Source organism: Xylaria bambusicola, assembly GCF_022495145.1.
Source record: "Xylaria bambusicola strain CBS 139988 unplaced genomic scaffold F5B22scaffold_16, whole genome shotgun sequence".
Taxonomy (NCBI): Eukaryota; Fungi; Ascomycota; class Sordariomycetes; order Xylariales; family Xylariaceae; genus Xylaria; species Xylaria bambusicola.
The window spans coordinates 521356-543678 of NW_025953569.1; the positions used below are offsets into that span (position 1 = coordinate 521356).

Genomic DNA, 22323 nt, shown 5'->3' on the forward strand with positions numbered 1-22323 from the left:
AAACAGGTTGTCCTTGATGATTGCTGCTCGTGTGATGTCTTTCCACATCAGTCATGAGTGACGACCCATTCCCAATCTGCTCCGGCAGTGCGGCACTGCCACGCTACGCTCATTTCGAGGTTCCTATCCTGACAAATCATCGCCACGTTGTAGCACCTAAAACGGGCCTTTTGTGAAGTCTTACAGCATAGCGTAGTTGGTCTCCGCTAACACATGTAGTTGACGTCGAGCTTACTGAGCGATGTCTCTATATCTAATATGGCTCTCCTGCTGCCCTATGATCGTATACACTTGTGATGACGATCTCGGTCTCCAATTGAACGGCAATCTTTTGAAATGGGCAATCTTAGTCAACGTATGTTACATTCCCTATCCGATTTCATACCTACCATGGGAGATTCAGCCGATGAAACAAGATCTATGTTAACTCACTCTTGCATGCTTGCCAAAACTATCGTCTCTTTGTCTCAGCGTTATATGACGAATATTGACTTTGTGATTGCACAGATGGTGCTTCTTTGCTCGGCGAGCGTATTGGCGCCCTTTTCAATGGTGTTTTTACGGCATGGGTAACTTTCATTTTCGATTGGGTCACGCCGTCGTGGTGCAAGTCTACCTATGTGACAGGCGATCTCCTGTACCGGGCAATGCGGTCGGATAAGGCCTTGGCCGAAACATCTTGGAAAACTCGGTATGTGTTAGACATTCGCATAAGGGGTCCATAGAAGGGAATATTCGCTGATTAGGTGCGTCGTAGTATCATGATGTTTACTATATGGCTAAGCTTGAACGTCGCGTATCAAGTCTACGCTCCAAAGCGTCGGCTCATCAGTATGTAATTCACCCCTTCCTGCTCTTCCGTTACTGTATTTCACATTAGCACAGAGCACATAATCGAAACTTATTCCTATCACACGCCGATCGGTCAAAAGCCCGATAAACTATAAGGAGTCAACTACTAATGTGTAACCCTCCAGTGATATACCATTGCCTCACTGGTCATGGTCTGAATCTTCTTCTCTGGGGGTATCTCACGATGCAGGTCGATGGTCCGAGGAATGCGGTAAATAAAGTATACGACGCCTACACAGATTCGGCAATCGGTTTCTTTATCACATCATATTCTCTGACTCATCGTCCGTTGATTTGGAGGATGATAAAATGGATTTCATTCAGAGTAGGGTTGCCGTTGCTGTGTGTTGGCGCCCCGCTGTATTATTTCCGAGAAAAGCTACCACTAGCCCGCACGTTTCAACGAGTGAATACTTCAATGTTCCTATTCTTTTCTCACGCCTGGGATGCCTTCGACTATGTAGAAGCACAGGTCGTAGAGCGATTTCCTCAATATCTACAGCACAAGTGGTCCTCATACCAACAGGGTCGTCCTGAACGGGCGAACCTACCTACATACCAATATCAGCCTCTAAACAAAGGAGAGATCAGACTTCTCGTCCTGAAGCAATCACCGCTGTATCCCAGCGTTATACAGGCCAAAATAGTTCACCAGCCCATTTATCCGCCTCCAGACTACGAGGCGGTATCATACTGTTGGGGATCGCCCGAGTCAACGAAAGAAATACTCGTTGACGGATGTCGCTTCCCAGTCACTAAGGCAGCTTTTGACTTGCTCCTCGCGCGCCGCTCGGTATGGAAAGACCGAACGCTCTGGATTGACGCAATCTGCATCAACCAAAAAGACATGCAAGAAAAGACCGAGCAAGTACATTTGATGCGCGACATTTACCACCGAGCCTCGCGTGTCATTGCATTCCCGGGCGGAAATTGGAGATCTCGACTCGCAGGAGGGATTGTGCTTCAACTTGTGAGTACTGCTAATACACCAGCCGACGTGATATGGGAATTGCTGCCTCATGCTTTCATATGCACTAACAGACTCTCGATATTGTAGTGGGCACTTGTTCATCAGTATGAAACTCAAAAGATGAATTGGTCAGGGACACCTGCCGAAGCACGGTCGCCACGATGGAGGGCCATGGCAGACTTGTTTAGCAGTGAGTATTTTACTCGCGCTTGGATTATACAAGAGGTTGCTGTAGGGCAGAGGGTGGAAGTCTATCTGGGCGGGATATATGTCCCTTGGCTGGCATTTTTTGAGTAAGTCCCATTTACCTCGCGTGCTTCAGTATTGCTCCAATTCAATGCATTTGTCGCAGCACTAGTACTTATATATTTTAGAAGATGCTGACATTCTACTACTATAGGGTCATGAATTGGTGCTTCGGTAAGTGGAACGAGTCAAGCTGCTCTCTGCCTTGTACATACCCATACGATGTAGACATAACCAAACTGACCATCACTACTTCAGAATCAAAGCGGAGACATTTACTATCTGCAAGCGAGGACAAGGAAAGACGTATATGGCGAACAGGTCAGACCTTTGAGAATGTTGCTGTCATGGCCATCCTTCGCCCAGACACAGGAGCAATCTGGGCTGACTACACAAATATCGACAACCACAACATGATTGATCTTGAGAACCTGCTTCTAATCACAGCCAATTTCCGAACAACGGATCCCCGAGATAAAGTGTTCAGTTTGATAGGGATTGCGAGGAATGCCGGCGACCCAGAGCTTACTGTCCCGGACTATAGTCTGCCCGTAGAGCAAGTTTTCCAGAAGACCGCGCAATGTGTCTTCTCTTACCCTCCAGGTCGCAAGACAATCCATATCCTAGCGTTAGCAGGAACTGGCTTCTGCGAGCGTCCCATGAAGATGCCGTCATGGGTCCCCGACTTTAGCGAGAAGCGCGCATGCTATCCGTACGCAAATACCCTTGATCGGGATATCAACTTCAAGGCCTCCGGCGGTCATGCCCAAGATACGCGGCTCGATCTCGAGACGAATTCTTTCATAATAAAGGCCATTACGATCGATCAAGTGCTAGATATCAGTGAGGCCGGGGCATTAGACTGGGGATTGCGCGATCTCGACTTGGCAGATGCCTTTAAGTTGCTCCCCAAACTACATAAATGGGTATACGCTGCGATAGATCTTTGCGAAAAGCATCCTAAGTCATCCGCTATGCCCGAGATAACCACATATAACAGATTGTGGTGGACGCTGATTTCCGGGCGCATCGAGCGAAAGCCTGCGGACGCGAAGTATGAGAAGGCGTTTCGGTACTGGTTACAGAATTTAGACATCCTGGCAAGCTCGAAAAACCTCGCTCACTACAGCCAGCGGTTCAAGGACGGTGAGCTTGGCGACGCCGAGGCCAACATTATTGATGGAACGGACGACTATTACCAGTATAGTGTTTTGGAGGCTTGTTTCGGGAGACGGATCGCTATCACGAGGTCTGGTCGTCTGTGTATAGTGCCACCATTGACGAGGGTCGGTGACTCCGTGATTATCCCGTTCGGCTCACAGACGCCATTCCTCATAAGGAAACCTCATAGCTATCTGAATACTTCTGGCTATGAACTTATCGGCGAGGCCTGGGTTGACGGCGTCATGTACGGCGAAATGGTAGGCAGCGCGGATGAAGAGTTTATTCGGATCTCGTGAACGGCAATTGCTGGAAGATGTCGATATCGTCCATCTCCCTTGCTCCGGCATCCCTAAGCAGGAATTGTAGGGACCAATTCGCAGTCTGGACTCATATGCTGTATCGCGGCATTACTTCGGACCGTTGACGCGGTTGGAAGCGATGGTGCGCGCAATCGCTCGCTTCAGCGACGCATTCGTCGAGAGGGACACCATCCCTGTAATCTCGGATTGCATCATCGTTCCTCCGGCTGACAATGGCGAGGCCTACATTCAACAACGGAATCACGGGAACAGGTTATCGTAATGCACGGTCTAATCCTCTTGGTGCTTTTATCATACCATGGGGCGCACCTCATAGTTAAAAGTAACTCCATGCAGGATTGCATAGTCCTTGGAGCTTCAAGACCTGCGTGGGGGATTCCGATGCCTAAAGCAACCCTTATAGTAGTAGCCTGTCCATTCTGTGTCTCCGGCGGAAACTGACGGAATCGGCAAAAGTAATGTGCCGTGTGTATTTATCCAGCAGAAGAATAACCCCCAGCATAGTGCCTGGATGCTATCTATCAGCATGGGGGTGTCACAGGTGAAACGGCATCTCCATCACCTCCATTAGCCGGCGACGTTACCTGCCTTACACAACTACGTGGATTTAGAGGCAACAGTTCACTCATTACTTGTTCATATTGACAACACCATTCAGGTACTGCTAAGTCTCTATTCATGCATAGCAAAGCGTTGTTTATTGCCTTCTTAAAATGTACTAGCTGGACACAATAGCAACAGGGGCTCGCTATCGTCCCATAGCCATACCTAGCTGCGATGGATTTCGAAGCTCAGGGCGATAATAAATCATCTATCCAAGGCCTGTGCTTGACACTATTTTACTGATAAGTATGCATATCATGGTGGCGCGCGACAGGGTACGATAACATACCATACTATAATAGACGCCTCGCTTTTGGAGCAAGGAAATGTGCGTGCCAGTCTCAAGAACTTGGCCATCACCTAGCACGAATATCACATCAGCATTCTGGATAGTGGCGAGCCGGTGAGCCACCACGATCATAGTCCGACTTTTCTTCGTTCGCTCAAAGACGGCCTGGACCAATTTTTCCGTTTCCGAATCCAGATTCGATGTCGCTTCATCTAGGAGCAGGAGGTGGGGGTTCCGGATAAGTGCTCGCGCGATGGAAATTCGCTGCCTCTGACCCCCTGATAGTAGTATGCCTTTAATTCCTGCTTTCGTGTTGTAGCCGTCTGGTAACGACATAACAAAGTCGTGTATCCCGGCGTCACGACAGACCTGATGCAGGGTATCTTCTGCAATTGTGTCGGCGTCTACCCCGAGAACGATGTTTTCACGTATCGTTCCATCGAACAGCGAGGGCTCTTGAGCTACTAGGGATATTGCCTTGCGATAATCGGCAAGGTCAATGCTATTGATCTCAGCTCCGTCGAAAGTGATTTGGCCTGAAGTGACTTGGTAGAATCTGGATGTTCTTAGTATATTTGAGTTTCACTTTTCAACGGTAACGCCACTGAGACCCTACCTTTCTAGGAGTGAAATAATACTAGTCTTGCCGCAGCCTGTGAAACAATATTAACAGTGTTCATGTAACGATGAGGCTGGGACTGACCGGAAGGGCCAACAATGGCAGCAAACTGTCCTTTCTCAATCTATAGCTGTTAACCTCATTTCAAGCACTGTGATAATGTGCGAACTTACGGTAATATTCAAGCCATTGAGTACTGGGACGTTCCTTGTAGGGTACTTGAACCAGACATCCTGTAGCTCAATCCGGACGCCTCTGTCGGCATCGTCAGTAGTATTGAAGTTTAGTGCAGTACCAGGGCCATCAGCTCGATCAGGTATCCTCATTGCTTGAATTCGATTCGCTGCTGCTGCCGCATCTGCGATATCTTGGAACATGTTAATGGTGAATTACTAAGTCGACGCGAGAACAACTTACTAGGAGCAAAGCTGAGCCATTGGCCAGCTCCTATTGCACCCTTGATGATCATCAGCTCCGAGCTCTTAGAGACAGCCTCTAGGTATGCTCACCTGAACAACAGCTATGTATACAACCACTAAGTCATGGTCAGCAATGATCAGTTCATATATGAACCATATCATGGAATACTCACAGTAATTGAAAGTCATGTACTCTCCGCTAATGAGAAGCGTCCCGCCATACCTATATGCGCATTAGTATGGGCTATTGTAGAGAGCGATAGTGTAGCTTACCATAGAACAAATGCCATGGCCAGTAAGGGGAGGCTATCGCTAGCAGCGAAAATCAACGTGGAAAATCGCGCTTGTTTGAAGGCCTCCTTGACATGATTATGAAGCAACTCTTGATATTGTCGAACAATGGTGTCCTCAAGGGTTAAAGATGTGACGGTTCGAATGGCTCCCACTGATTCGGTAGCGAACTTAGCACTTTCAGCGAAAACTTTGAGATTCATCATCTCGAATCGCTTTTCCACTCGGATGCGATAGAATCCGGCGGCGAGAGCTAAGGGCATCGCGGATGAGAATGCGACTAAGGTGAGCTTCCAGCCGAAGTAGAATGAGATCGTCAAGCACCCAATCACGCTCAGTATTGAGATTATTGTGAACGTTATGTTTGTCCCGAGCAGTTGCTGCAGTTGTGTGGCATCAGTAGCCACAAGACCAGTCAGGGCTCCCACAGAACGACCGTCGCCGTCAAACCATGCTACCGATTTCGAAACGATGTTATGGAAATATTCTAGACGATATGCAGATGTTATATGCTTTCGATAGTTAGATGAAGATGGCTTGCATGTGTGTTCTAGATACTCACAAATGCGACTCTGGTGGATGCAAAGCCGAGACAGAAATAGCCGACAGCAGCAGCAGTAGCTAACACAACAAACATGAGACACCAATAGTCCGTTATCTCCCTTAGAAGCTCGCCCCAGAACGCGAATGAAGCGATCAGATTGGCAAAGATATAAGCCTGTACAGGCGGACTGGCTTCATTTTTCGTTATCAGGAAGTTGTGTGAATAGGGTAGGGAAAGATAGCTTACCTCCAGCAATGAGCGCTCCGTAGAGCATGAGTAAATACCAAGGCAAGTTTTGCGTCTGTTCTAATAGTAGAGTGCCGAAGCTTCGAAAGATACCTCTGTGCTTCCACATAGTCTCCTCAGCAGCTACACTATTACCCTCTTCTTCATTGCCAGTGCTTTTGTCTAGCGTCATTAAGTCCATCGCCCGTTCATCTTCCTCGGTGATTTCGGAGGTGTCGTCAGCATGTCTGTCTTCGCCCATCTTCAGCTCCTGAGATTGAGTCAGTAGCCAATAGGGGCCCCCAACAGCGGCCATGAGGCTATCATGATTCCCCCATTGAACCACCTTCCCTTTAGCAAGTACAACGATGTTATCCGCTTTCTTAACAGTTGCTAGTCGATGCGCAATCATGATTGTTGTGCGGTTCTTGGAAACCCTGTCTAGCGCAGCTTGCACCACTTTCTCCCCGCGAACATCGATTGAGCTCGTCGCTTCGTCTAAAATCAAGATCTTAGGTTGTTTGATTATTGCCCTGGCGATTGCAAGACGTTGACGCTGGCCACCACTCAGTTTGATACCAGCGTCCCCTACGTGTGTTTCATATGTCTTTCACGATGTCAATTTTAGTGTCAAGTTCATCTAGAGTGGGAAATCACTTACATCCGGTAGTCTGCAGATGAATTCATCAGCATAAGCTTCTTTACAGGCAGCTTGGACCAACTCCCTCTTAGCAGCATCGTCGACATTCTCCCATTCTGTTCCCACCAATCCAGATGCTACGTTCTCGAAGATAGTCTGATTGAAGAGGAATGGCTCTTGCTGAACAAGGCCAATCTGAGACCTCCACCACTTCAGGTCAAGATCGGTAAGCTTACGCCCGCCGATCGTGACAGAGCCATTGCGAAAAAATAGGATCTGGAATAAAGTCAGTTCGGTTTATATCGGCAATACCGACGAACGCTTACCAGCTTCTTATCGCCCATGTCTCCGTTCATCTCGTACCAGCGTTGAATCAAGGCCACTATGGTACTCTTCCCAGAACCCGAAGGCCCAACAATCGCTGTCACCTTACCAGCGGGAATTATCAGATTAAGATTATCAAGAACCTTAAGGTTCGGTCGCGTTGGATACGTGAAATTGACATTCCATAAAATGATGTCACCTGTAGCAGAGGCCTCGGGATGTTTAAGGCCTGTGGTCTCTGGCCTTGGGGCGTCAATGCCGTTGAACAAGATCCTAGCTGCCCCGGCGGCCCGCGCTGCAGCAGATATTGGTGCCGCAATTCCCCCGACACCTATCGCGAGTATCATAACACACATCAAGACACTATGAGTTGATTAGCAGTAGTAGTACGCGATACTCAGAACACTTACATGATTGTAGTTCCAACATTCTCGATTTCGTGATTATTGAGTAGCTTCACGGCAAACCAAAATGCCAACGCGAATGTCCTGACGCAAGGTCAGTGCCCAGCGCGATACAAGATTGAGGCGGGGACCTACGAGTAGACGCTGAAGTAAACTATACCACTTGTCAACCCCTTTTCGAGTTAATTGGCAGCAAAACTTACTCGTTGCTTGTTGGACAGCGACAATCCCTGACAGCCGAAGCCCTCTCCGCCTGGCTTCATCCACCCATTTCCTATATCTCTGTACCATCTTCCATTCGGCACCGAAGGCAGCAACCATCCTTATCGATGTGAAAGTTTCACTAGCTATGGCTGATGCCTTGATATTTGCATCTTCGACCTGCTTCATGTTCCTCACCAGGAACGGGATAGTGATACAGTAACATATTGTAATAAGAAGGATTCCACTACTTGTCACCAGGCTCAATTTCCAACTGTGAGTAAAAGCTACTACGAGAGCCGCGACTATCGATGACAAGGTCTGAAGAACCGCAGCTAGTTTCTCGGAAATGCCTATTTGTAGTGTGTTGGCAGTGGTTGTAACGATGGCTGCGATCTGACCAGGGGGTTGGTTGTCAAGTAAAGAGACAGGGAGTTCGAGGAGAGTTTTCACGTATACTAAGCGTAATGCTGATGATATACGAAGACTCAACATACGAAATCCTAGCTGTGATTTGTGAGTAGAGGGATATTCCTTTGGTAAGTTTACACACTCACAGTCGCGATATATCCTAGGATGAATCTAGCTATGAAGAGATACACCAGATAAAGTCTGAGAAGCTGTGTCAACCCCGTAGCTAATGTTCTCAAGCTAATTTAAACTTACACATATTCACTTATGAGATGCCGATAGCTATCTTGCGCCTGTTGGATAGTAGTCCCTCTCACCGATGCGATGTTGCCGATCAATTGCCCTATAGTTATTAATACAGTTCGAAATCTATAGTGAAAATGCCGCACTAACCGAAGATGATAGTCATTATAGGAAATGCAGCACCTGCACCAAGTGCCGCTGTAACAGACAGGCACAGAAATAGACGGTCCTTCCATGTTGAATAGGAGAAGATTCTCTATTAAAATTGTGAGCGCAGATTACGGTAATACTGAACGATATCTTACAAAGAAATCCCCAAAAGACCTTTTATAACCTCTAATTCTGGTCTGCCACTTTCCCGGATCATGTGCTGGGGCCAGGGGCACAGTAGTTGACTTGACAGCTTTTGCTGGTGATGCGGGTACTACTTTAGGTACAGTAGTTGGCGACTGAATTGGCGATAATCTTGCCCCTTGTGAAGCATCTGGAGATTCGGGTAGTGAAGCTAGTGATGGCTTGACAGATATTGTGCGGCGAGGCTCAGCGCTGCTTGAAGCCTTGTCAGTTTCATCAAGAGACACTATAGATGGCCTTGAAGCCAATGAGGTACCCCCCGCAAAAGGTGCCGGGGCACTTAGAAGGTCGGTGCTAGACTCATTCCCCCCGGGCGGTACTGAGGCAGGTTGTGTCATGCCTGACGCAGGATCATGTAATGATACTGATGAGACACTTGGTAAAGGGTTATTGCCGCGATAACCTCGATTTTGTGATAAACCAAGTGGGCTGGTCTGCTGTAGCTGTTGGTGTAACGTCTCTTCTTGGCTTCCGGTTAAATCCTGCGCCATCTCGAGGCGGGTGACTAATTTGGCTTGTGAACTTCCTTCCCTGCAGCGCCGGACCAAAGGACAATGGTTGATCCGAGAAAGTGTCACTTCACATATTAGGCCTGCAAGTGATCAAGATCAAAGCAAGGGAGGGGGGGGAACATAGCGGTCCTGGGTTCTTGAAGATGGCTACTAGTAATGCCAGGGTGGCGTCTCACACGATACGTCGAGCAACGGATAAACTCGAATGACCGGAAGCCGGCTCCGCTAAGTCCCAGCCAGAACCAAAGATATATTAACCCCTCCCGCTGTAACCATCCTTACGGCCGGTTCCTGCATCATGTGCTGTTCTTGTTCAATACCAGGTTTCATAGCAATTCTAGTATGGATCGACATGACGCGGCCTAAAGGGGCTACATCGGTGTATTTGCTCTTTGTTATGCATATCTCATGCCGTGGTGCTCTGCCGCTTGCCTGACATATCTCATTCAAAATTACGTGTCTTCTCAGAACACGAGTGTTGCAGCTCAGCTCTGATAACAATGTGAAACGAGTAAGATGTTCTGTCTATAATGTGGTTTGTTTATCGAACGCCCCTATCTTTGCCCCGAAGCCCCCTGTAGTCCCTCACGACGCCTCTGCTATCATATTACGAATCACATCTCCAAGCTCTTTGATAACAGCCTTCTCCCTGGGCAATGTGTGCCCTTTGCCATGGTCAAAGATGTGAGCGTAGTCAGGCTCGCATGTATTGTACAAAGCCATTGAACCAGCTACGTAAGGATCGAGAGAGCCAACTAAAACCGAACTCAATTGCCAATCTCCCAAAATTAGTCTCTTAGATTCACTTACTAATGTGGCATGTATGGATGCCAATCATAGTATCAGACTCGTCTGATAAGACCATAGAATATGTCGTGGGGTCAAGCGGAGGCCAGCCAGCAAAGAAGATGGCGCATTTGATCATGGGTTGGCGTCCAGTCTTCTTGAAAAGCTCTTGTTCGGCGAGAAGTAGTGTACCTGCAACCGTAGCACCCTCAGAATAGCCGATGATGCCTTCGAATGGGCCTTCTTTCTTCATAATGTCCAGCAAGAACTCGATCGCTCTCCTAGTGCTCAACACGCTGCTTGCCACACCTTCCTTGAATAGTTCCCGCATTGTGTCCTCGGCCGTATCGCATTCTGGGAAATCACGAATACGTGAGAGGACATCGGTATCTTCAGTTTCTTTCTCATCTGGCTCAATGAATCGGTAATACGGGGGCTTGCCAAAGAAGTCCTCAAATCCTTTCGGAGGGACGGCCTCGCATGGAGCGTTTATGAATCGAAAAGATGCCGATCCATCAGAAAGCAGCTCATTTACTAGAGGAGCTGAGACAAAGTGTCAGCCAGACTAATTATCTTAGCTGTAACCTTCGTAAACTCTCATACCTAATTGAACTTGAAATTTCTGCCTCACAGTTAGTGTTGCATTGAGTGTCTGAGGGCCAAGTAAACTCACATCTGCGCTACCATATGCGCCTGGAAGACATAAGAACCTCATGGTCTAGATCTTAGGGCTTGCTATAATTACCGAATTGCTGTAGCATACTAAGACGAAGGCGATTGTGTTGAGATGCGCTCACCAACACTGCAATTCGAACACATGCCCGCTTAAAGTGATATACGTTATAAAGAAGACAGTTTGTCTAGATCAAGGTGACAACAGGTGATGTGATGTCTTGCACCGGAATGCGACATTACAATCACTTGCATTGACAATCGTACGCCTTAATCATCAACTACGGTTATTACCCTTTTCGGAAGGAAAACAACAGTCTGGCCAAAGCCACATCTGCAGTGAACCATTTCCATGGCTGATTGGCTTGCAATCAGTTGCATGTAAATGACACCCCATCTGCCCACGATAACAAAAAGCAAAGAGGCAGCCTCCAAATTCGGTAGCCCGAGTACCGGATATAATGCCAGGAAGATTCGGGTGCTGGATAAAGCACGGTTGGAAAACGGCCGGATAAAATACCACCTAGGTAATTTTATAATTCCATCGCCGGAAATGTTATCCTAATACAAGTCCCAGCGCAGTCATGGTCATTTTGCCCGAGAAAATCGCCTACTCTCAAAGAGTTGCAAGCTCTTTCTCCCACATTGGACGGGGAAGTCTGACACTGACACGCATAAACTGCCGATGCATGGAACCGGGGGGAACTGCTAATCTGCCTAGATTGAGATTCTTAAGAGTACCCTGCGTGAGGCTACTGTTCATGCCGCGACCCATAATCACATGCATGTACCTATCAGGATGTCCAGCTCGGTGTTTATAGCTTATCATGTTATATCCCACTGACCATCGCTGCCCATCATTTCCCAACGCCATGTTGGCCTAACCTTGCAATACGAAATTATGGCTCAATCAATAACGACCCTGGTTGGAGCAATATCAATAAATAGGTGCGGATGCTTCCACGGCAGATCCACCGCCGCGTGGTACCAAGTCGTACACGAAGAATCATGAGCAGATTTCAAGCCAATGTGGAACTTGCCGCTGGTTTGGCTAGAGGTAAGCTGGAGTTGATGGCGCCGAGTCGGCTTACCAGTCGGCGCTTGTAGATACCGTTGCCGGTGTCTCGGACCTAAGGGAGAGCGTCTGAGGATGATATTCGACTGAGACAGTAAGTTTAGACGGCCCGTAGCTACAAGCAGTCATCTAGATTGGACACTTAGAACTTACCTTGAAGCAACAGCCGGTTGGAATCTAATTAAATAGAAGACGATCTCGCAGGGATCATCCCCTAAGGCTCAGAATTCTACTCCGTTCTCAGCGCGGAAAGATCTTCTTGCTTTCCGGATATTAGGTGATTATTCATAAGATCTCTTAAGCCCTCCTTGTCAGAAGGGGTCATTTCTCGGGAGCAACTGTCAAGTTCATTGCCATATGGGTGGCATAAAAGACATATCACCCTCTCATGGTTTTCTTGAGCCCATTGTCACCCTATTAAGGTCGAAGACAACCCTATAACTATGGCTCCAGGGGCCATCAATGGCTATGCGAACGGTCTGAGTAACGGGGATAGCGAAGGCTCGGCGACTCATGCCAGGGAAGAGGCTACTGGTATAGTCAATGGGAACGTGAACGGCTTGGCGCATGAGCACAGCGACGTCACTGCAGGCAGCCAAGATCTCGGGTCAATTAACGGGAGCTCTGGACCTCATGGGCAACCTCACGGCCCAGCGACGTATACCAATAGACACGACACGACTCCCAACGGCAACAGTAATGGGTACATAGCTCATAATGGCGACAGCAATGGACTGACGCCAGTACCTAAGGCGATGCCTATCGCGATAGTTGGCATGGCATGCCGGCTCCCTGGCAATGTCTCTAGTCCAGCAGAATTTTGGGAGTTGTGCGCTCGCGCACGAAGTGGCTATTCAACAATTCCACCAGAGCGATTCAATATGGCGAGCTTCCAGCATCCAAATCCAGGCAAAGCTGGCTGTCATAATCCTGTCGGGGGACATTTCCTCAACACCGATTTTGCGGCATTTGATGCGCCGTTCTTCAGTCTGACGGAGAAAGAGGCAATTTCCATGGATCCGCAGCAGCGCTTGCTCCTAGAGTGTACGTTCGAGGCCTTGGAGAACGCCGGCATTCCGAAACACGACATAGTTGGAAAACACGTCGGCGTGTTCATCGGCGGATCATTCCCTGAATATGAGTCTCATTTGTTCAGAGACCCGGATACTATACCGATGCATCAAGCAACAGGTATGACGCGCAGAAGACTAAATGAAAATGGCCCGTACTGACAACCGAAGGATGCGCATATGCAATGCAGTCGAACCGAATTTCTCACTTCTTTGATTTGAAAGGACCTAGCTTTACCACTGATACCGCTTGCTCCTCGAGTCTGGTTGCTCTACATGTTGCATGTCAGAGCTTACGAACTGGAGAATCTGACATAGCAATCGTTGGAGGCTGTCATCTCAATATGTTACCGGAGTTTTGGATCTCATTTTCTAAATCGCGTCTTTTCTCGGATTCTGGCCGCTCATATTCTTTCGACAGCAGAGGCACCGGATTCGGGCGTGGCGAGGGCTGCGGTGTAATCGTGATCAAGCCACTCGATCAAGCGCAGAAGGCCAATGACCAGATCAGAGCCATCATTGCCGGGAGTGGGATTAATCAAGACGGAAGAACGCCCGGCATTACGATGCCGTGCGGTGACGCACAAGGTAGACCTTCTTTATCACCGTAAACCTCCGACTGTCGGTGTAGCTTACCAAAACGTACAGAAAAGTTAATGCGCCAAGTATATAACAATTCGGGACTCAGTCCTGCAGATTGCGGTTTCGTCGAGGCGCACGGTACAGGAACCCGCGTAGGCGATCCTATAGAAGCAACGGCAATCCATAAGGTATTTCACCAAGGCCGCACGCCTCGGGACCCGATATGGCTGGGCTCTGTCAAGTCAAACATTGGACATCTAGAAGGTGCATCGGGTATCGTGGCTATTATCAAATCAGCATTGATGCTTGAGAGGGGCTTCATCCTACCAAATTATGACTTCAAGCATCCGAACGAGAAGATCCCCTTCAAGGAGTGGAACATGAAGGTAAGAGATGATAGAAACAGTTTGGAAATCGCAAAGGTCTAACGAGTGGAACAGGTTCCAGTCAGCCAACGCCCTTGGCCGAAAAATAAGAAGTACGTAAGTGTGAACAACTTCGGGTTCGGTGGCACGAATGCGCATGTCGTACTCGAGCGAGTACCATTCACGCACCGAGGACCAAAGGTAGACGCTGAGCTCAGAGATGATACACCAACAAGGAAACTCTTCGTAGTTACCGCCAATGACAAGAACTCATTAGAAGCTGTCTTGAAGAATCTTGTCATATACTTAGAGCAGAGGCCGGAAATGTTCCAAAAGGCGTTAATGGCGGATGTGGCTTATACCCTCGGCCAACGGCGGTCACTCTTGCAGTGGAGAGTTGCGATCCCGGCATTGAGGTCATTCGATCTCATTGAAGCAATCAACGGCCAAAAGCTTACACCAGGAAAAGAGTCCGATCCGTTAAGGATTGGTTTCATTTTCACCGGCCAAGGCGCTCAGTGGTACGGGATGGGACGAGAATTATACCAACAGTACCCTGTGTTCACTAACGCAATCGACTACGCCGACGTCTGCCTGGGATCTCTAGGTGCTTCGTGGTCTCTCCTCGAAGAGCTGTCAAAGGATGAGAAGACATCAAAAGTTGGCGCAGCACACATAAGCCAACCGGCCTGTACGGCTATACAGCTAGCACTAGTCGACCTCATGAGGTCCTGGGGCATAAGACCGACAGCTGTGGCCGGCCACTCAAGCGGAGAAATTGCGGCCGCATATGCGGCTGGTAGCTTGACCTTCGAGACATGTATGGCGGTTGCCTATCATCGCGGTCGACTCATCCCTGTCCTGAAAGAGCGATATCCGGATTTACGAGGCGCGATGATGGCTGTTGGCGGAAGCAAAGAGGAGCTGGAGCCAATGATCTCAGAAATCAAGGAGGGAGAGATAAGAATTGCCTGCTACAACAGTCCTTCAAGCCTAACATTATCTGGCGACGAGGCGGGTATCGATGAGTTGAAGAAGGTTGCAGAGGAGAAACAGCTGTTCAACCGGAAACTCTTCGTTGATACTGCATACCATTCTCATCACATGAACCTCCTTGCCAAAGATTACCAGGAATCGATCGCGAACACGCAACTACCAATCTCTACAGATGTGAGGTTCCATTCATCGCTGCTGGGCCGGCGTATCGATGGCTTAGAACTGGAGTCTTCGTATTGGGTGCAGAATCTCACCTGCGCGGTGCGGTTCAACGAAGCAGTTCAAGATATGCTGGCGCCAATCGACGGCCACAGGACCGGGGTTAACCTGCTTCTCGAACTGGGACCGCATTCAGCTCTCCAGGGTCCCCTCAAACAGATCCTAAAAGCAGTTGGGGGAGACGCTGCCAAAGTGCCCTATTTGACAGCCCTGGCACGGCAAAAGGATGCGGTTGCAACAACACTGGACGTTGCCGCTACACTGTTCACCAAGGGCGCTATTCTCGACTTCGAGGCCATCAATTTCCCAAAGCAAGGCAAGCCGCCAATACTACTCAGCGACCTACCTCGATACCCCTGGAACTATTCCGCAAAATATTGGCATGAGTCTCGATTCACCCAGCTCCATAAGAACAGATCAGCCCCTCGGAATGACATTCTGGGTACCCTGGCAAACTATTCAAGTGACTTAGAACCAACCTGGCGGAACATAGTCCGTCTGGATGACCTGCCGTGGCTCCAACATCACAAGATTCAATCTATGGTTGTTTTCCCAATGGCGGGATACATCGCAATGGCCATCGAAGCAGCTGCTCAAAGAGCAAATGAAGCGAACATCTCATTCGACAAGTTTGAACTTCGTGATGTCTCAGTGACTGCTCCATTGATAATCTCAGAAGAGGACGTCGAGATGACGACCTCGCTTAGACCGCATCAAGATGGTGTTCTTGTCTCCTCCGAAGTTTGGGACGAATTTCGGATCAGCTCTTGGACTAAGACTAAGGGTTGGAAAGAGCATTGTCGCGGCCTTGTCGCCCTTGAAGCCAGAGATTCAAACGGGGTTGATTCTCTGAGACAGACACTTTCCTCGCGGATTCGCCTTCACACAACCACCGCCAAAGTAGAGGCAGCCTCATCGAGAATTCTAGATGTCGCTAAGCTGTACGACTCTTTATCGGAAGCTGGAGTCTCCTATGGGCCCACGCTCCAAAGCATAGACAACTGTCGGGTTGGAGACGGGTGCTCCCATGCGGATATACTCGTACCAGATGTAGCAAAAGAGATGCCGAATCATTATGTATCAGCGGCGATTATTCAGCCCGCCTTTTTGGAATCATTAATATCACTGTACTGGTCCATCGCCGAAGGTGGGCGAGGCTCTATTGAAACTGTGTATCTGCCGACGTCGGTGTCGAAAATATCAATCTCGAAAGATATTACTGCGGCAACACAGCAGCCTGGACACGGCATTCCGGCCTATTGTCAAGCTAATCTGCCTGTCGGTATGCCAAGATCAACGAAAGTCGCCATATTTGCGACAAACGATCCTATGGCACCTGAGCCGTTGATAAGTATCGAAGAGTTAGTAGTCTCCCCAATTATAGACCGGGAGGCATGCTCGGAAATCGAAGCGCGTCGCGAGCTGTGCTATAAGTTGGACTGGGAGCCAATCCTTGAACCACTTTCGGTTGAGCCCGACAATACGAGCGACCCAGTACCAGTAGGAGATTCCGAGATCCCAGATGCAGAGATTGAGATCATTTGCGGAGATAGTAATTCGCAGAATGAGATCGCATCTAGCCTATCAGAGATGCTGGAGAAAGCTATGGGCAAAAAGGCTAGGACCAGCAACCTACTGAGCAGCGACGTGACAGGAAAGCTGGTGATATTCTTGCAAGAGATCGAAACACCGCTTCTTTCGAACCTCAAGGAGGCCCAATTCAATGCACTGCAGAAAGCGCTGACCTCGGTTAGAGGAGCATTGTGGATTGTCCGGGGCGCGTACAGCAATTCTACATCCCCAGACTTGAATATGGTCGCGGGTCTGAGCCGAACCATCCGCTCAGAAACCCTATTGCCATTCGCGACGCTAGACTTAGATGGAAAGTCACCCCTGCCATTAGGGAAGACAGTTGAAGCAATCGTGAAAGTGTTCACTGCTGTCTTCAGCAACAGCACCTCATCTAGTAGCGAGATGGAATTCATGGAACGGTCTGGCTCCTTCTTCACCCCGAGAATCATAAACGACGAAGAGCTGAATGACATTGTATATCGCGAAACGATACCCTCTGCGTTCCAGCCAGCGCCATTTGGCGAAGGCAGCCGAAACCTGAAACTGACAATTGGTAACCTAGGCGCTCTGGACACCTTGTACTTCGATGATAACACCGCTGCTGAAAGCACATTAGAGCCTGATAGCATCGAGATCCAGGTTCGGGCAATCGGTGTCAATCATAGGGACTTAGCAGCAGCACATGGCAAGACCCCAACTCCAGAATTCGGCGTGGAGGCTTCTGGAATCGTTCAATCTGTGGGCAAGGATGTTCGAGGCATTGAAGTCGGCGATCGTGTGGCTGCCATTACGCAGGGTGCATTCGCCACCTCTGTGCGCACGAAGAGCGCTTTCGCTTTCAAATTGCCAGCGGAGATGTCTTTTGAAACTGGCGCCACAATCCCTCTAGCTTATGCAACTGCGTATCAGTCTCTCATTGAAGTCGGACGCCTACGGCATGACGAGACAGTATTGATTCAGTCTGGAGCCGGCGCTGTTGGGCAAGCAGCTATCAACCTAGCTCGAATGATTGGCGCGGACATATACACTACGGTTGGGAGCACGGAGAAAAAGGAGTTCCTGATGAAGGAATACCATCTGGACGAGGATCATATCTTCTACGATCGAAACGTTTCGTTTGGTGATGCTATACGGCAAGCCACACGGCAACAGGGTGTAGACGTCGTTCTCAATTCGATTTCTGGGAATGCTCTTCAGGAGAGTTGGAACTGTATAAGCAAATTTGGCCGTTTGGTGAATATCGCTTCACTTGATCCTAGCTCAAAAGTCCGGTTGGAAGTTCCGAGCGCGGATCGCAACGCAAGTTACCTGTCCGTTGACATGATGTCCATTGCCGCTGAGCGTCCAACATTACTCAAAAGGCTGCTTTCGGATGTCTCAGCCTTGATGAGGTACGGCAAGATCAGGCCGATTTCCCCAGTTACCCTCTTCCCAATTTCGGATATTGAATCTGCGTTCAAGACACTACAAAGCGGTAAGACGCACGGCAAAGTGCTCGTCGTTCCCCACGCAGATGATATAGTGCAGGTTACACCTCCAAAAGAGCCTGCACAACTCTTCAAGGATAACGCTACATATATCCTTATTGGCGGAACAGGTGGTCTCGGCCGTAGTATGGCACGATGGATGATTAGCCGAGGAGCACGGCATCTAGTGCTAGTGTCACGTAGCGGAAGTGCTACCGGCAGGGTCAAAGAATTGATAGATGACGCTGCAGAAGTTGGGGCTGAAGTTATCGTGCAAAGGTGTGACGTTGCGAACGTGGCTGATGTCGAGGAGCTTGTTAATTTTGGACTGGAAGGCATGCCTCCTATCCGAGGTCTGATACACGGTGCCATGGTGCTTCGAGTAAGTGCACCGATCAAAATCGGTTGATATAAACAATACTGATCTGAAATAGGACGTCCTCTTTGAGAAAATGACATACGACGAATACACAACTGTCATTGAGTCCAAGGTCCAAGGTGGTTGGAACTTCCATCGAGCCCTCATCAACGCGCCACTTGACTTCTTTGTCGCAATATCTTCTGTTGCTGGGATGGTAGGAAATAGAGGACAAGCTGCATATGCTGCTGCAAACTGCTTCCTCAACGCCCTTGTTCAACATCGTCTTGCGATGGGGCTACCTGCATCGTCTCTGGACCTCACCGCTATCTCCGATTCCGGATACCTAGCGGAGGACCTGGAAAAGGCCGCAGAGGTGGCGAGAAACCTAGGAAGCGATACAATCTGCGAGGCTGAGGTCTTAGCGCTCCTGGGTGCGGCCATATCTGGTCGACTGGCTACAGCCTGCAATAACCATGCAATCACCGGCATGAGGATCACACCTACGATGCAGCCATTCTGGACAGACGACGCAAAGTGCAAATATCTTCGTGAGGCAGCTGAGGCGGCGGCGGCAGCCGATGCATCCGCCGGAGTAACCAAGGCCATATCTTACAATGCGGCTGTGAAAGCAGCAAAGACTCCCGAGGAGGCAGAACAGGTCGTCTGCGATGGACTAGTCAGCAAACTCGCCGCCGTAATGATGATGGACATTGAAGATCTCGATATCACGCGCTCATTATCTCATTATCCTCTCGACTCCCTTGTCGCGATCGAGATCCGAAATTTCATCACACGCGAGTTTGAAGCCACGTTGCAGGTCCTAGAGCTTTTATCGAGTGGTTCAATACAGACCTTGGCTAAGGCAGTATGCGTGAAAAGTAAAGTGGTTAACTTCCAATAACCGATCCATATGGTAGCAAAAACTTAAATCTCGGATATAAAGAGACAGTATGGAGAGGGAGAGTGCTTGGTAGAATTCCTGTATATATAGCCACAAATGTTTTATATTTTTCTTGTTTGACTAGCGGCCACGGTTTTTCAATAAAGTAGAAATATCAAAGTCCATCTTACCCATGCCCGTAATCGAGGATAAGGCATCAATCTCATTGCTGACGATCGTTAACTATGCCCTTGGATCCCAGTCTGGGTCGAGCTCCGTTAAGAGGTCGTCGCTTAAGATGTCTCTTAGATTGATCAGCTTGAAGCTTGCTTCGTCGCTAGTTCCAGATGTCGGCAATTCGTTAGCATCATCGTGAACCACTACCAATCCATAAGGAAACATGGGACCAAGCGAGGTACCAACGGCAGCGATTCCATCGGTGTTGGTTACCGCGTCAACTCCCTTCTCAGTGTTCTCGATCGTAGTGAAAGTCTCAATGTACTCATGGGGCGCCGATCGGCGATAGACATTATACGCACTAACACCTTGTTGACTGACCAGGATAAACCCATCATTCGCCGTTGCACCTTCGATCAAAGTGACGCCTTCGACATCTGCATATGTATGTCCGTCGCCGACTTCGGCGATAAGTGCTCCTTCACTTGAATCATCGTCCGGCTCAGCGCCATAACGCCATAGCGCACGTGGCTCCTCGCCGATTATGACCCAGCCATTTGCTTCATCACTCACACAGCCTTCGACCTGGCCCCCAGAGCCACCAGTAAAATTTCGTACCAGAGTCGTCTCCAGGGTTTGCAAAGTATCATTCCACGACAGCTCAAACTGGAGATACTCCGCTGTTTTAGCATTGACAAACAAATATTGCTTGTCCGTAATGCGTGATCGGTATACACAGCTACCGTACACGTCATAGTCTTCTTTGGTTGACTGTATTCCGCCTGATATTGATGCTAGGGTTCCATTTCTGTGTATTTCAAATAGACTATACGTAATTAGTATTGATGATAGGAAAAGCCCGAATGGAGGCGCACCATAGTGTATTGTCCCCGCGACAAGCGGCATATGCTAGGTCTATAGATCTATTCCCGGCTGGGAAGTTGTAGATCACATCAACATTGTTAGGTTCTTCGGCTTTAATGGTCTGGATTTCCTTGCCATTCAGGTCGAAAACTCCTAGGCCCGCACCAAGCTCTGACTTGACGGTCGTAATTATTCTTGATAGCGTCTTATGCACTGGCGAGATCCAGATGGCAGGGTCATCGCCGTCGCCTCCATTCGGATCCGTTTCAGCAACCGGCTTTACGACTTTGAAAGCGCAGTACAGTCCTCCCCAGCCTTCATGACAACTACACTGATTCGCACCGATGCATACTCCGTGATTCGAGCAATTGTTTCGACAGTTGTACGACTCGCATTTGTTTCCAGTAAACCCAGCGAAGCATAAGCAAGCAGTGGGGTGAGATGCATCAACGGGTGGTTCGCAAAATCCACTAAAGCTGCACTCTTGGCACACCAATTGTTCGGTTCTGCACGGTATTTTACGCGGGTTGTACGCAGTGTTGAGTTTCAAGTTGAGATTATCAAATATGCCCTCCAATGAGCTGATTCCAAATCCAGCCCCAGAGTTACTCTCGATCGCATACGTCACAACACCTGCAGGATACAGCTGTGTCTTGCTCTGATACATATCGAGTCCTTGAATTTCGATGTCATCGTCGCCCGTGAGGGTGACGGAGCCGAGTTCAATGAACAACTCATCGTAAATGGTGATAGTGTCTTGCTGAGCGACAAAAAGATAATCCGACTTCTCACCGACGTAAACAGTGAGTCCAGTAACATCGTCCTCGGCTGCTCCTAATACTGTGATATCTGGTATCTCGGTTGACTCCGTGGCGTTGAAGGTGTAGATTGTGGGATCGTCGTCGCCACTAAAGAAAATATTGTGTGCAGACACGGATATAGCACAAGATGACGCCTCGATGGGGGTCTCGAAAGTTCGAACCTCGACAATCTCGAGAGAGTTTCTCGTTTCTCGTAATAAGAATTGCACAGCTTGCTTCTTGCCGAAAAGATATAGGTACTGCTCGCCACTTCTCTGGCTCTTCCACGCACATAATGCCGACCAATCGCCTAGCGTGCGGGTGATTGGCTGGCCAATTTGCTCAATCGTGCTCACGTCATATAACCGAAAGAAAGAATCCGGTTGGGCAATGCTAACAATGAGATCCCGTCCACCGACGCCGTAAGCTGTGGCCACCAACTTCGTGCGTCCAGGGGTGTTGTGTGCCGTCTCTACTAGAAGAGTTCCATTATTGATGTCGAATGCCCGGAACCCGCCCGTTGCCGCACCGCCATCATTGCCAATAAGAAGCGGGCGAGTCTTGTTATAAACGACAGTAGTGACGTCGGACTCAATGCCGTCTATTCTAGCAGCAATGGGGAGATCCAAAGAGGTGGCTACGCCAAATAATCCTTGTCCGACGGCTAGCAGACTAGAAACGGTTATCAATCGCATTCTCAGACTCAAGAGCACAAACTCGAACGGGTAAAGGTCAATGGCAAATAGCTGTCTGGAAAGACGCGATACAATACCTACTGCAAGTCCTCTCAAAGAGAAATCAAGGTCG

General features: G+C 48.8%; 5 protein-coding genes across 5 annotated transcripts; 2 read left to right on the forward strand and 3 right to left on the reverse strand.

Moving 5' to 3' along the window:
• The first annotated feature begins 86 nt into the window (after positions 1-86).
• Positions 87-3946, forward strand: F5B22DRAFT_110790 (HET-domain-containing protein). Its single transcript, XM_047968772.1, has 7 exons — positions 87-355; positions 508-691; positions 758-831; positions 978-1822; positions 1910-2115; positions 2223-2242; positions 2327-3946. Exons 1-7 carry the CDS (start codon positions 337-339, stop codon positions 3526-3528), a joined length of 2550 nt encoding a protein of 849 aa, XP_047831703.1. The 5' UTR covers positions 87-336; the 3' UTR covers positions 3529-3946.
• F5B22DRAFT_654818 (ABC transporter-like protein) lies at positions 3947-9745 on the reverse strand. Its single transcript, XM_047979840.1, has 19 exons — positions 9071-9745; positions 8916-9021; positions 8778-8865; positions 8669-8723; positions 8114-8618; positions 8046-8064; positions 7917-7994; positions 7509-7869; positions 7204-7458; positions 6564-7149; positions 6336-6508; positions 5756-6285; positions 5656-5705; positions 5573-5598; positions 5481-5520; positions 5237-5430; positions 5148-5187; positions 5061-5097; positions 3947-5000 (listed from the first exon to the last, which is right to left on the reverse strand). The coding sequence occupies exons 1-19, from the start codon at positions 9608-9610 to the stop codon at positions 4364-4366; spliced, it is 4320 nt and encodes a 1439-aa protein (XP_047831704.1). The 5' UTR covers positions 9611-9745; the 3' UTR covers positions 3947-4363.
• Positions 9746-10141: 396 nt separating this feature from the next.
• F5B22DRAFT_110872 (serine hydrolase FSH) lies at positions 10142-11303 on the reverse strand. Its single transcript, XM_047968774.1, has 4 exons — positions 11091-11303; positions 11021-11039; positions 10442-10960; positions 10142-10386 (listed from the first exon to the last, which is right to left on the reverse strand). Exons 1-4 carry the CDS (start codon positions 11130-11132, stop codon positions 10217-10219), a joined length of 750 nt encoding a protein of 249 aa, XP_047831705.1. The 5' UTR covers positions 11133-11303; the 3' UTR covers positions 10142-10216.
• Positions 11304-12607: 1304 nt separating this feature from the next.
• Positions 12608-20224, forward strand: F5B22DRAFT_654820 (ketoacyl-synt-domain-containing protein; the record flags this gene model as incomplete). Its single annotated transcript, XM_047979841.1, has 5 exons — positions 12608-13355; positions 13406-13822; positions 13883-14202; positions 14257-18816; positions 18869-20224. The coding sequence occupies 5 exons, from the start codon at positions 12608-12610 to the stop codon at positions 19694-19696; spliced, it is 6873 nt and encodes a 2290-aa protein (XP_047831706.1). The 3' UTR covers positions 19697-20224.
• Positions 19636-22211, reverse strand: F5B22DRAFT_654824 (uncharacterized protein; the record flags this gene model as incomplete). Its single annotated transcript, XM_047979842.1, has 2 exons — positions 19636-20678; positions 20728-22211. The coding sequence occupies 2 exons, from the start codon at positions 22209-22211 to the stop codon at positions 19919-19921; spliced, it is 2244 nt and encodes a 747-aa protein (XP_047831707.1). The 3' UTR covers positions 19636-19918.
• Between the last annotated feature and the right edge of the window lie 112 nt (positions 22212-22323).